The sequence below is a fragment of the Pteropus medius genome, unplaced genomic scaffold, assembly GCF_902729225.1.
Source record: "Pteropus medius unplaced genomic scaffold, Ma_sr-lr_union100, whole genome shotgun sequence".
In the NCBI taxonomy this organism is placed as follows: domain Eukaryota; kingdom Metazoa; phylum Chordata; class Mammalia; order Chiroptera; family Pteropodidae; genus Pteropus; species Pteropus medius.
In genome coordinates, this window is record NW_024340849.1 from 13,402,286 (window position 1) to 13,416,735 (window position 14,450).

Below are 14,450 nucleotides of genomic sequence, written 5' to 3' on the forward strand. Positions count from 1 at the left end.
TAACAATTGTCTTTGCTGTAATAAGAAATCTTCAATTCCTCTCTGGAGTGTTAAACCTTAATTTGGTAATTCATAGGTGATATTAATTTCCTAAACTCAGAGATGGCAATTCCTCCAACAAATGCTTATCTTTTAGAGCTATTTCTTATATACTGGGTATATACGCAATGACTAAAACTATGCTAATATGATTTAGTTAAATGGTTTCCTCAGATTATAAATTTTCTATTAAAAATAAATGTCATAAGAATAGGAAAAATAGTTTAAATGTAGAATTCTATAACACCTTAGTGTTTATATGATGTGTTCCATTCTCTACTCTCAGTCTCTCAAATTTAAAAAATATGGTTAACATCTGAGTTCAAACCCTGTACAGTTCAAAGAGAATCTTTCTAACATATGGTGCTTATCTGTATGTTATCGAAGCATGTGTAGCTTCCAGTAACTACATGTTTCTCTCTTAACATTTAGTAAACTGAATATTCCAGAAAGGCAATGGTCTTGTGTAATCTATTAACAACTGTCAGTCATGGCAGTATGAGATGAGAGACCGGCCGGCCACCTTCGGCAGCCAGGGCCAACACTGCTCTGCCATCCTCTTTCAGGGTGAAGTCTCTGCACCATGAACTATGAAAATGGAACAAAATCATAGACCATGTATAGATGGACATCTAGCCTTCCAGAAATGCAAGGATTTTTCTGTTCCTTTATCAAGTAGAATTTTCTACTATTTCTAATACTTTATCAATATGTACATAACTATAGTGACCTAACAAACTTATGAATTTGTAATTTTCCCCACAAGTAGCTGGGAATATCTCAACCTATGGTTTCAATGAAGTACAGCCTCCATTTTGTATTAAACAGTGCATCATGAATGATGATTGATTTAAAAATAATCATTCATTTAAAAAATCTCTCGCATCTGATTCTACCTGTAGATCACTTGTCATAGAAAGGGTGGTAGAATCATACCATCTGGGAGCAGCAAAATGGGCATCGGGAGACCTAAGTGACAGTCTTAACTCTTATAGTAGCACTGTGACCTCAGACAAGTTGTTTGATCCCTCTAAACTTTACTTTAACTTAATAGCATATTGAGGGCATTAGATCAGATATTTTTGAAGATTTTCTTCTCTAAAATTCTACGACTTTAGTAAATGTTTATTGCATGCAAGCCACTTGACAGTTGTTATGAAGAAATAAGAATAAATACATAATACATGGCCCAAGCACTCATGAAGCTTACTGATATTTAAATAGGCTTTCAATTTCTAGAAGACATAATTCTCAATGAAAATGATTTCATTAAATCTATTTTAAAAATCTGAAAGCACACTGAAAATCTGAGTTGACCACTTTTGTGTCCTTTTATTAGGTTGTTTTAAATTTATTTGGTATTTAATTCTGGGAGTGTTAGATTTTGAATGAAAGATGGCACAATGATAGAAGCGTGGCTTTTGGAGTCAGCAAGACCTGAGTTTGAATCCCATCTTTTTCACCGGCCACAGTGTTACTGCAGATAAGACAATGGATCCATTTTTCCCTCATCTGCAAAAGGGCAATGACGATGCCTATTTCTTGAGCTCCCCTATATCTAGATGGGAACATTTATGGTGTGTGTAGCACAGAAACTCACAGAGAGCAAGCATTCAATAAGAGGACTGCATTCCATACCTCCGTTTGCCTGCATACTGCCACGTATGTGGCAGGTGCTAGAAGCAAGGGGAAAAAACTCATTAACACTCTTTTTAAGGTAAAGCCAATGTCTATTCCCTAGAGATAACTGAGAAGCATGTTAGAGGTTTAGATGGGAGAGTCCCACAGTTTAAGTTCTGCAAGGAATTAATGAATAAAATTAGCTAAAAGCAATATTCACTTTTACTTGCCCTATGTTTTAAAGCACTGTCCGGCATCTTCGGGGCATGCCTGTGCTTTCCCATCGCTGTCCTTTTCATGGCCTGTCTTTTCCCCACTCTCCTCATAATTAACCAAATGAAAGATTCATATGGAACCCTTCCTTGCACACTCTGATTACCCAGCTACCTGTCTCTTCTCATGCTCTGAGTGTCTAGGCTTTTTACCCTCCTTCTCATTTCACATCATGCTATCTCCAGGCGGATCTTATCTTTCCTGTAGGAATGCAAGTGCCTTGGAGACAGGGTTTTTGTCTGATGCATAACTATGTATGATACCTAACATTGTCCCTTCCACATATTAGCTGCTCAAGAAATGCTTGTTTAGTTAATAAACATAATTTAAAGTTTGGGGGCCTTCTGAGCCATGCTTTGCTTGATCAGGCCCGCTTCTACGTCTGGAAGTGTACTTTCCCTTCTAATAAAGCTTTTCTTTTCTGCTATTAAAAAAACAAACAAAAAAATAAAATAAAATAAAAAGTTTGGGAACACATTTGAAAACATTAGAAAATAACGTGAGGTTTTTATTTGAAAGATGTAAAATTCTAAGTCATATTTCTGAAATAATGTATTATTAATTCTGGAAAATGCCCTATTAATCTTGAGCCATATACAGTTTTTGTAGGAGACCTCACAGGAGTCATCTCTGACAGAGGATATCGATAAAAGAGAAAGGAAGAAAGAAACTGCTATCATATGCTTTCTTCAGGACTGGGTAGCAGACCCTTCCTGCAAACCCCTCCCTCATAAACTCACAAGAAGGGGAATAAAGAAGGAACACTGCCTGTGCATTTTCTTTTTCAGTAAACATGAACTAAAATTTAAAAAGCATGAGCCAAACATAAGAGCTTCATAAAGCAAGCTTAACTTCAGAGTCAGAAGCAAGGCAGCCGAGCCTGGGATCGTGTCTACACAGCAAATCAGGCACAGGTGGCCCCTGCGCATGTCGCTGCTCCATCTCTCCCAGTCTCAGCCCCTCTGCAGCCTGCACCAGTGTGTCAATGGGTGTAACAGGGCATTTTCAATCTAATTCTGGTTATAGATTAATAAGCAAACATTTTCTTGCTTATTATGCAATTTATCATGATGAAAATTACATTGGACTCCTCAAGGCTAAATGCTGATACATTCATTTATTCAGAGCTGTGTATTGAGAGTCATACTAATCTTCACGACAGAAAAGGATATAATAGTGAGGTGTAAATTACCCACTGAAAAACTGTAGTATTTGTGTCTGCAGATATTGTACATGTAGCTAAAACAGAAGCGCATCTTTATGTTTGCTAATACACGCTTCACGTAAATTTACTTAAAAACAAAACAAAATGTTAAACAAGCAAACAAACAAAACACCTAAACTAAAACCTAAACCTAAAATAAAAACCTATCACTTCTCTTGGGCAACAAAATAAGAGTGCAAACTGTTGAAATTGTGTTTGGACGAGATTTGAAAATAATCTAAAATATTAGGTTAAAGTAAAATCGAAGAACAATAGAAAAATGTTAGAGGCTTCTCAAGATCACCAGAAGTCGGCGCTGGACTCGTTGGGTGTGCGTGGCAGCTGCAGCAAGCGGAGGGCGAAGGGTGAAAATATTTTCTGGGGCTGTGCACGAAGGCCAGCCTTCACTACGGCCGCAAACCCGTGCACTCACATTCCCTCCTAAGCCTTAGAGTCAAAGGAGAATCTTCAGACTTCTGGTCTCCAGGAACTATCCTGGCTACCACAATGTCAACCTGCTCATTCTAGAAATGGGCAGCTGTTCATCTGTTGGACACCAGGACAATGACAATGGCATCACCAGCGTACTGCCACCATATAGGTAACATCCCTTTAATTAACATGTGCTAATCCTCGTCTAAGCGCTTTGCAAATATAAACCCATTTAACAGCAACCTTATGAGGCAGGTACTTTAATTAGCCCCAACTTATAGACAGAACTGAGGCAGAGAGGTGAAGTAATTTGCTGAAGGGCACACAGCCAGGGAGACACAGAGGTGAAGTTTAGGGAGCATGGTGATATAAGAGGTGATGGGGGAGGGCAGCTGGGCACGTTTGAAATGCATACCCTCCTCCTAGCAATCAATCTGGGACCCTGGGCTAGGAGTGCCCAATCTGCAGACAAAGCCAAGGGCTACGGCCCAAAGGAGGCTGGAACAGGAGAGAACTGCGGGCTATGAGAAAGGCAACCATGAAGAAAAGGGCAGAGAACACTAGGTTTTTTGTTTTTTGTTTTTTTTTTTTTAGACTAACAATGCTAAGAATGTAATTCCATTCATTGAGAAAATCAATGAGGTGACAACATTCACATTAAGACACGCGTCATGGGACAGTTTGAGAATTTCTACCACCAGGAATTCACACTCACAACCAAAAAATAAGTGTTGGAGAGGATGCAGAGAAAATGGAACTCTTTCTTGTACACTGCTTGTAGAATGTAAAATGGTGCAGCCACTGTGGAAAATAGTGTTTCCTGAATAATAAGTTAAATAGAGAATTATCGTATGGCTCAACAACTCCACTTTCAGGTTTGTGCTCAAGAAAAATGAAACTAGGAATTCAAATGAAGACCGGTACACAAACAGCAGCAATATTCACAGTAGCCAAAAGGTGGAATCAACCCAAATGTCCATCAACAGACAAATGGATAGACACATAATGTGTATATCCATAGGATGGAATGTTATTCAACTATAAAAAGAAATAAAGTATTGACACATACTACATGAATACATACTACATGAATGAACCCTGGAAACACCATGCTAAGTGAAAGAGGCCAGACCTGAAAGGCCACATATTGCATAATTCCACTTAAATGAAATATTCAGAATGGGCGAATTCAGAGAGACAGAAAACATTAGTGACTGCCAGGAACTGGTGGGAGGGGAGAAGGTGAAGTGACTGCCTAATGGGTCTGGAGTCTCCATTTGGGGCAACCGCTACTGGGAAGTTGACAGTAGCGATGGCTGCATAACACTGTGAATGCATTTCATGTCACGGAATTACACACTTTAAGATGACTGTAGTGGTAAATTCCATGTTATGTGTATTACACCACCGAGGAAAAGAAAAGGCTTCCTCCAGGGATCAGGAGGCTGAGTTCTCAGGTCGACACTAACCTCTCTCCCCCTGCAACTCCTAGCCACTTGGTTACCAAGTGTTTCCCACTCGTTTCATTTGAGCAACTCCCTTGGCTCATCTCCCTCTTCCATTCCTCTCCTCACCACTTCCCTGCATCTCTGGAAGCCCCTGATGGCTGGTCTTTCACTGTGTGCAAACGAAACGACGATAAAGTCGATTTAAAAATTAAAATGAATGTGGTCACGTATTTTATCAGTAAAAACATTTTTGCATTAAATGTATATATCATTTTCCTTATAAATGATATGTTTATACTATCATTTATACTATTATTTTTAGCTAATATCTCAAGGCACAATAAATATAATTTTAAAACTGTGTTGCTGATCATTCATTGGGTCAGTGCTAAACTCCAATGGTGTCAAAATGATAGGAACATGCTTCCCTTTCATTATCCATATCCTAAAATTTCATATCAAATTATTTGTCGATTTTTCTATTAAAAACTCAAAGAGGGTAATTGATGACAAAACAGAAAAAGAAAAAAAAACAAAAACAAATTAACGGGAACCGTGCACATACTTGGCGAGCTGCTTCTCGGCGTCTGCACAGAGTTCGAGGAGCCCCATCAGGACGGCGGACACATCCATGTATGGCTCCCAGACTGTGAAACCGCGTCCAATCAGATCTATGGCTGTTCTTCGGATGGTGCTGTGTGGAGGAAGTTTGGGGCTCGGCGGCTGTAGCAGAAGAAAGGTCAGTGCCTTGCCTAAAATTACAAAATAAGAGGCAGAGAAATAAAGTAGTTTTACTTTCGTTTTCTTTGAAACATATATCCAAAACATAAACCACTTTGAATTTCTTTTTTTTTTTCACTGAAGGAGATTTGAACAGTGACTGTGACAGATGTCAAGTTCATAGTTTGCTGAGCCATATACCTTAAAGAAATAATTTAGCTTACAGTATTTTATACCAGATTCTAAAGTGTTTTAATCACATAAAAATTATATATAAATAAGTAGACATAATTTCAAAACATATCAGTGATCCTAAGCTGCCAATGTTCCTCCCTACTCAGCATGCTGCAAAATGGAGATGGTTTCAAATGATGTAACGTGGTATTTCTTCACCTTTCTTCTGCATCTAACAGAGTTCATACGTCAAACACTTCCCACCGGTGACACATCTCATTACAGATAACGTCTGTCCAGTGGGGTGAGGGATGGAGAAGGCAGAACGTCTCGCCTCCTGCAGGCATGTCCCTCCACAGTCGGGTGTTCTGATCGAGAGTGATGGTGTAAAGTGTGCAGCAAATTCTCCACACAAGTCGGTTAAATTAAAAAAACAGCTCGTTATGATGTTTAAAGCTGATAAAGTGATCTAGATTTTAATGAACATACAGATACCATGCTTCATGTTGACGATAACGCTGGCAGTGTGCATACGTGCGCCTGGTGGCTCTGAAGCCGCAAAAGCCCATCTACTTCAAAAGGCATTTTGACATTAAAAAAAGAAAAATACGAGGGATTGTGAAGAGCAAACTGCAATTTAGAAGAGAGTTTTTATTTGTTTTTTGAAGAGAAGAGACAAAACCATTTATAAATCATAGAACAGTATAGCATACTGGCTAGGGTAACACAGGCTTCAGATTTAACACAGAGGATTAACCATAGTTTCATAACTTACTAGGGGGCAGGCTTAGGAAGGTACTCAGTGAGCCTCGGTTTCCCTGTCTGTAGCATGGGGATAATAGCTATCTCTCATGAAGCACCAGAGTGTTAAATGAATTAATGCATGCAAAGTGTACTGCCAACTGCCAAGCACTGGCGAGTACTCAATAATGGCAGTCACGGCTCACTATGAATATGTTGAAATTGTCTGTCTCCAAAATTAAGAACATGGCATATAAACTTTAGTGCATTCAACAAATAAAAACACTCATTTTATGTTATAGCCGATTGTTAAATGACAATGGATTGAAGTGGAGGTGAAGAGAAGCGTATGTAAAGCCAAGATAACAGTCTGTGAATGCCGTCTGTCAATCAGTGCTTCTGAACTTCTTCCTAGTCATAGAACTTTTTAAGTATCTGCTGAAAGCCATCGGTCCTTTTCCTAGGAAACTACGCACATATACTTACCCACCTAATTCTGCAGAAAATTTTTCAAGAGGCCATGGATGTTGGTTTAACAAGTCCTGCAGCAAACTAAAAAAGTACACATGTAGGGGAAGCCTCCTCAGAAAACATCCCCCCAATTCATACTTTACTCATGCATGTTTTTGTAAATTTTACTCTCATACCTTGCCATATAAATTCATATGGAAAGCTTCGAGTTGTGTAAACCATAAAAAATAAACTTCGAAAAAGCGATCCACTGTTCTCTATTTTCTGCCAGCTCTATGTGTCCCTTACCACATGATATTTTAAATACAAGGATGTCTGTGCATGTCCCTTGTCCTTAGCCAGTTTGTTAGCTCCTTGAGGGTAGGGCCTATGTTGCATGTAACTCTCCGTTTCCCAAACCACCAAGCACAGCGCTTGGAGCACATTACGGACCTAAAGTGGAAAAGAAATCTGCCTTTACGGCATGTACATTCCTAATGCAGCTCCCTGCCCAGTTTGTCAGAATGATATTTCAAAATGTCAAGAAATCTACCGCTTTCCCGTTTATTCTTTACTTCTAGGATGTTGCAGGAGCTGCAGAGAAACCCCCCACTGCTGTTCTCTGCAGACATCCTGAAACGCCACAGCAATGGCTTCCAATCTGAGGGTTAGGGCTCCCTGGAGGTGGGTCCTTGGCAAGTAATATTGCAAAGGGGAAGTAAAGTTTCCTAAGTACAATGCTTTATAGCATTTCAATCATCATTTTCCTTAACTGCACTCTACCACTTCTGCGCTGGTGGCTGGTGGGAGCATTCGTGGATACCAGGGATGGGGCTGGTTGCTCATGGCTGCTGTAGTGGGGACTCAAGAGGCAGCTTCCTCACTACTCTGACAACTTTTTTCCTGAGAGCAATAATAAATAACAAGTGGCCCATTTCTTGATACTTTCCATCATTTTTTTTCTGACAAGATGGGAAGAACAGCATAAGGGATATGATCAGTTGCCCTCCAACGAAAAGACAGAAAAGGAAAAACCAGTACGTGTTCTCCAAAAGGCCCCTGGCTCTACAGTGGCCCCCGGCCCTCCAAGGTGCCTGCTGCTCCCCTGCAGAGTACCCGACCCTCACAGCGACGTGCCTGGCTCAGCAGGAAACACAGGTTCCCCCGTAACGCCACCACCCCTCTCTTAAATCACTTCCCATTTCATTCAGTAATTGCGAAATTCTCCCGAAGCATCTCTCCTTCTTTAGTTCAACTCAGAGTCTCTGGGTAGTATAAAGCAAAGACCCCCACAAGGCTGAGAGGGCAGTGTTTACCGTTCTGGCAGGCCATGTGTGGGACATCGAGAGAACGGGAGAGAAAAAAAGCCTGTTTAACACACAAATTTTAAATCTACTAGTAAGAGTATAATTTTTTTTTTCAATGATCTGTTTTGGAATTTTAAAGAAATACAAATGTTAAAATTCCATATCCACCTCTTACAACTTATCTCAAAGAAAACATGTAAATACTATAAGATGAAGAGAATTTCCAAGTTAAATCTTTTGATTTCTAGCCCTGCTGAACAGGAGGCTCATATAATGTCAGTGCTTCACGCAGTCATGACACCGATGTTCCTAAGGCTTCGAATTTCCTAATCGTAGATTCTTTCTGCTGATGCTAAGGAACCAACTTTTAAAAAATCGTTGTATAATAATAAAAAGGGAGGGATAATTTATTCTTGTCTCAATTTATATCGTATTCTCTAATTTAGGGTAGATTTAATTTATAACCGCATACAATGTAGGTGCTCTGCAAAGTTAACCAAGGTGATGAAAAAGCTAAAATTAAGATAATGATGGTAACTTCTTTAGTGATAGAAAAAGTCTTGTGACAGAATTTTATGATTTTGAAATTTATCTCATAATTTTTCTTAAGTTTTTGGTACCCAATAAAGGCTGCATTTTAACTGTATAGGACGGAATCTAATTTTGTACAGAAATACAAATTTACTTACTTTATGCAAATGACCCACTATTCCACAGGGCCTCACTGAGTATGCAAAGGTGGAAACAATCCTATCATCTGCCAGTCTGACTGATTCCTTCACAAAGACTCAACAGTGGCAGTGTTAAAAAGTTCAACGACTGGCCTGACATTCACTCAAGGCTTTCCATAATTTGGTCTCACTCTATCCACCCAAAGATTCATGTAATATCTGTTTACAGAATATTGCTATGTTGTACTAAGTGCTGGGGAAACATAAGAGAATAAGACTCAGTTTTTCCTCTAAAGGAAATTCATTCTAGTTCAGGAGATAGGTGAACAAATAGGTAATGTGAATATATTATAAACAGTGTTATATTTATAAGCACAAGTTACCAACACAGAACTTAACAGAGGCACTTAGCCCCATCTTAGGGGCATGAGAAGCTTTTCAGTGAAAGGTGACCTCTGTACCAAAACCTAAAAACTAAGTGGGAGTTAGCCACTCAAAAGGGAGGAGTATGGAAAGAAAGCACCCCAGGCAGAGAGAACAGCATGTCTAAGGACCGGGAAATAGGCGAGAATGGAGCAGAATTGAGGGATTCCATGAAGTTCGACATGGCTGGCAATTCTGTGGAGGAAAGGAAAGGGGTCGAGATGGGCAGGGGGGCAGAGGGCGAGGGGAGTGAAATGTAACAGTGCTATGAGGCAGGACAGGTTCTTAGAGCCACATCACGAAGGGCCTTACACGCTATGCCATGCTAAGAGTTTGTTTATTCCGACACTGGGGAATCACCGGAAAGTTTTAATCAAAGGAGAGGTATGATCAGATTTCCATTTTAGAAAATCAATACTTGGGCTGTCTTGTGATTAGAAAGGGGCAAGCCCCTATTGCCTTTTTAATTGTGATCCACTTATTCCTAGGCAAATGGAGTATTAGAATCACAGAATTTTTAAATTAGAAGGATGTTAGAAAAATCTGTTCCTATGTTTTAGATCAGATAACTGAGAACCGTGGAAGGCAAGGGGCTAGCTGCAGGCCTGGGGCCAGGCCGCCGTGGCTCAGGCCACAGGTAACGATCAGTACTCATCTGTGAGCAAAATGTACATATTTACAACCATGTTTTATTCATGACACTCCACCCAACTATGGATTTAAAACTATATCCTTTATGATCAATCTCCTCCTCCTTCTGAATTGCGGAATAATTTAAGCTGTAGTTACCAATGTCTCCCCCAAACAGAAGATTAAATAAATGACATGTGTTATCTTTTCTTATACATTGAGAAGGCTGCTATCACTGATTCAACAGCTAAATATAGCTACACCAAGATCCTTTAATTGTCTTGGCTCTAACTTAGATGCATCATGGTCACAAAATGGTTAATTGCACAGCCAGCACTGCATCCATCTTCTAGGCAGGAAGAGGTCGTCGCTGAAGGGCAAAAAGAACACATTCCGGTTAAGTCAAGCCCCTTTCTTAAGTCTGGTTACACTTCATTTGCTAGAATCATATCATATAATAATTCCCTGGCTTCGAGGAAGGATGGGAAATGTAGTTTTTGTTAGGTGGGCACATGGCCATCTTCAACGAAACTGAGGTTTTGTTCATGTGGAAGGGGAGAATGGTATTGCATAGGTAGCTAGAAATTTCTGCCCCATCTTCCCTGCTTACCTTAGAATGAAATTCTTATTTATATAGTAATTATTGTCTATACACTTAACAAAAAACGATATAGAATTTCTGAGCATTTATTCTATTGTCTAAAGCTAATTTTTTTTTTATTATTACCTTTTCACATCTGCTAAAAGAGTAAGTCCCTAGGACACAGGAAAATTTTTAGAAAGACTTTTATGTTTGTAATATAGGCTTATTAGCACAGTGCTTTATATTCAGTTAAGTACTTAAGACATATTGTTGCTTTGGCAAATACTAAAATTTACCTTATACTATATGTGCCCAGCATAGTCAACAAAATTATACACGGATCGGAAATTTCTACCATATACCTGTGTGGCCCATGGGGAAGATTCTGACTCTATGGTGATATGGTAAAAATATAAATGATGTAATAAGTCTTTTTCATAAGGCTAAATTTATTCAACTTAAAAGAATGCTTATTCTAAGATTATGCTTACTACTTTTATGGTGAATAAAAGTTTTTTTATAAAATGATGAAGACAGTGGTATTTTTTAATATTTATACTCAGCAAAGTAAAAAATTTAAAGCACTGCTAAATACCCTCAAATTTTATTTTTGGAAATTTTCCTGGCCCATGATAAACCAAAAAGTCTGGAGACAACTGCAATTTCTAATAAATTTACTGTCTCAAGGACCTACAATGACACCTCTTCCCACTGTTGAGGATTGCAACTAGTAAGTCCTTCTGGCTCTTAACTGAGACTGCCAAGAGGCTCTGAACTCAACTTGTTACAAGGTGAAATTCAGCATTATTCAAGTTAATCTGGGACCATATTCAAGGTCAAGTTATCAAATAATTCATCCTTCCTAATTGTAAGGTAGGTGAGTAGTACACTTACTGTGGCAGCTTTATGGTGGGAATTCAGTGAGTAGAACACCATCACCATCACGAACATCATCACCATCACCATCACCACCACCCCTGTATGTCTAGTCAGATGTCCAAATGAACTACCAAAATGCAGACAGCCTCAGAACACTGGAAAACATATCGAAACCTAACAAAACCCTTTAAGAAAGCAGAGAGCACTATAATCTACCATTGGGTAAATCATAATGAACTCAGACCCTCTGGAATTTGAGACTAATTCTGTTGTCACGCAGTCAGCAGTGATAACAATAGCTCATATTTTAGTGCTATTTTAGCTCAAGCTTTTTGTGTGTGTGTTCTAACTTCAATATTACTGTTTTTTTTTTTTAAGTGCTACAAAAGAGCAAAGCTGCAAGAAAATATTTACTCTTTGCTGTAACAGCAAAATGCTAAAGACGAGAAAAGGATTCAGACAGAGACAGCAAAATAAAGTCTATGTAAGCCCGTGGCCAAAAAGCTGACATTATTATACTGTGACTAACATGTTGCTTTGTTTTGTCAGGATAAATATTGTCTAATCATGACCTGACCAATGAAAATCATCAATTAAAAAAATTTTATAATATCTGGCTGGTTACGATGACTACATCTTTTAAAAGATTAATATCCATGCCATCACACATACACATATACTATTACTTAGTTAATTTGTTTTCTGGATTTATCCTTATCACAAATGTAGAATCACTTTATTAACAAACTCTACATTTACTGAATGCCTATTACGTGAAAACATTTTGTTAACAATAAAGAACTATAGTTACATATTTCAGTATCATTAATTTGATATAAGTAACACTTTTAGCCTTCTTTTACTCACTATAAACACAGAGTCAACTGCCAGTTACACACACTAACAGAACATTTAAACACTAATTCAAACCTTTATTTCCATATAACCACAGATCCTACTAACATAACATGTTCATGATATGAACAGGAATCAGAGGAATCAGGTATTTTTTTAACCCAGTTTCTAGATGTGTAAAAACAGCACTAAATAAGAAAAAGAAAAAAAAAAAGAACACTTAAAAAGTTGTATAAAATCAGTGACATTTTCCTCCAGCTTTCCATTTGTAATTTTTATTTTTTTTTTTTTCCTGGCTTAAGTTTTCACTCCCATGATGCTTCCCTGGAAGCATGAAGACTTTGTAGGACTCCTTGGTTATCCACAGGCAATATCTCTAACCAGCTGTTATAAACCATCTAGCAATCAGTACACCCTGAATGAAGAAGGAAACAGGCACTGTGTAACCTAAGAGGCTGAAGGAGGGACACGTGGAAGGACAGTGCATTAGGAGGGGACAGAGACCTTGGTTATGGAGGCCTCCTTGCTGCAGCCAAGGACACTTGGATTTTATGGCAGCCAATGAATGGTTACAGAAAACCAGTGGCCAGAGAGAGGAATTTTAAGAATCGGTGATTAAAACAGAAGCCAGAGTCAAACCATGTTTATCAAGGAAAAATGAAATTTTTTTTTACTAGTAATGTTACAAGATCACAGCATTTCAGAGACTTTTCCAAAGAGCCCTCAGAGATCATTCACAATTATTACTGCTGAACTGTTAGGTAACATACATAACCATTTTCTCGGGTTTTGGTCGGTCCTAGGTCAGTCTACGGGCCTAGTTAAGCCAAACTTGTTCCTCATACTTAAAAGAAAATTGTAAGTGAAGAAATGACCACTAACCATCCTTGGCTCTGAATAGTGGAGAAGGGAAAAAAATGTCATATTAAAAAAATACATTAATTAATAGCTCAATTACAAGGAAATTCCTATGGGAGAACATATTATATGCACTTTAAACCAAACGAATTTATGATGATTTATGCCATTACAATAAGTGCAAAATGAATTAATAATGATTGGCCACTTATTTCAAAGTGTAACCAAGTGAATAAAACCTTTTCCCACTTGCTAATGTCCATCAAAGAACAAGGATGGCAGACTGCCATCTAGAATTCTATTCCTTTGCTTTATACATGTACTTGATTTGATTAAAAATTATTCCAATGCAGTGCACATTCTTCATGGATATGAAATAATTATCAAATATTTCTATAACTAGGTGCTTTGTATTAATGTAGTTATTAAAACTGCTTTTAAACTTCTTAAATCCTGTATGGCATAAAAAGTAAGTCATATCTTTTAGTAAAAACCATAAAATAACTTTGTTAAGTCGGAAAATTAATTTGGTATTTTAAAATTCATTAATTTTAGCTTAATCGAAACAGCCCTAATTCAAAGTAATTAGCCATTTCTTGTCCTATAATCAAGTGCTCCTTGATTCAAAGTACTTTTTTTTTCTGTTCGAGTTTCAAATTAAGTTGTATCATATAGTGAAATTTAATCTCATTTTGTTTTGGGTACTAAACGTATTTTGGACTATAGACTAGAATAGGAGATAGTCTTACCTTCCTATAAACAAACAAGAGGATATTACCTGATCTCTTTTCTAATAATAACACTAAAACATTCAGCTGGAACAAGGAACTGCTGAATGTTAAACCTGTATAGATCTGTAGTCAAAGATTAGAAGTAGTTGCCCTTAGCAGACACTAAATATTAAGTAAGTTGTGATATGGAGACTAGAGGAACCACAGGAAAAGTAAATTCAGAATTGTTTTACATGCCGGCATACAGACAAATACCACCATTCTCAATACAAGCACTCTAAATGTTTCTACACATTTATTTTATTGAAGTTGAGCAAAGGAGAAAAAAAAAGATGAGAAACAAAAGTCACTCTGCTGCCCGTTTCTCAGTCTGGACATCTTTGTTTAAGCTTTGACTTGGCTTAAATGAACG

At 38.1% G+C, this 14,450-nt stretch overlaps 1 protein-coding gene across 4 annotated transcripts in view; it reads right to left on the minus strand.

The window, feature by feature from the left end:
* The window catches only part of WDR7 (WD repeat domain 7), a 278,744-nt gene that overhangs the window by 80,473 nt on the left and 183,821 nt on the right, over window positions 1-14,450 (minus strand). For all 4 annotated transcript variants that reach the window (XM_039840991.1, XM_039840990.1, XM_039840984.1 and 1 more), the window contains one exon: window positions 5,582-5,768. In XM_039840991.1, the coding sequence (XP_039696925.1) occupies window positions 5,582-5,768 (187 nt within the window). The remainder of the gene's footprint in view (window positions 1-5,581; window positions 5,769-14,450) is intronic.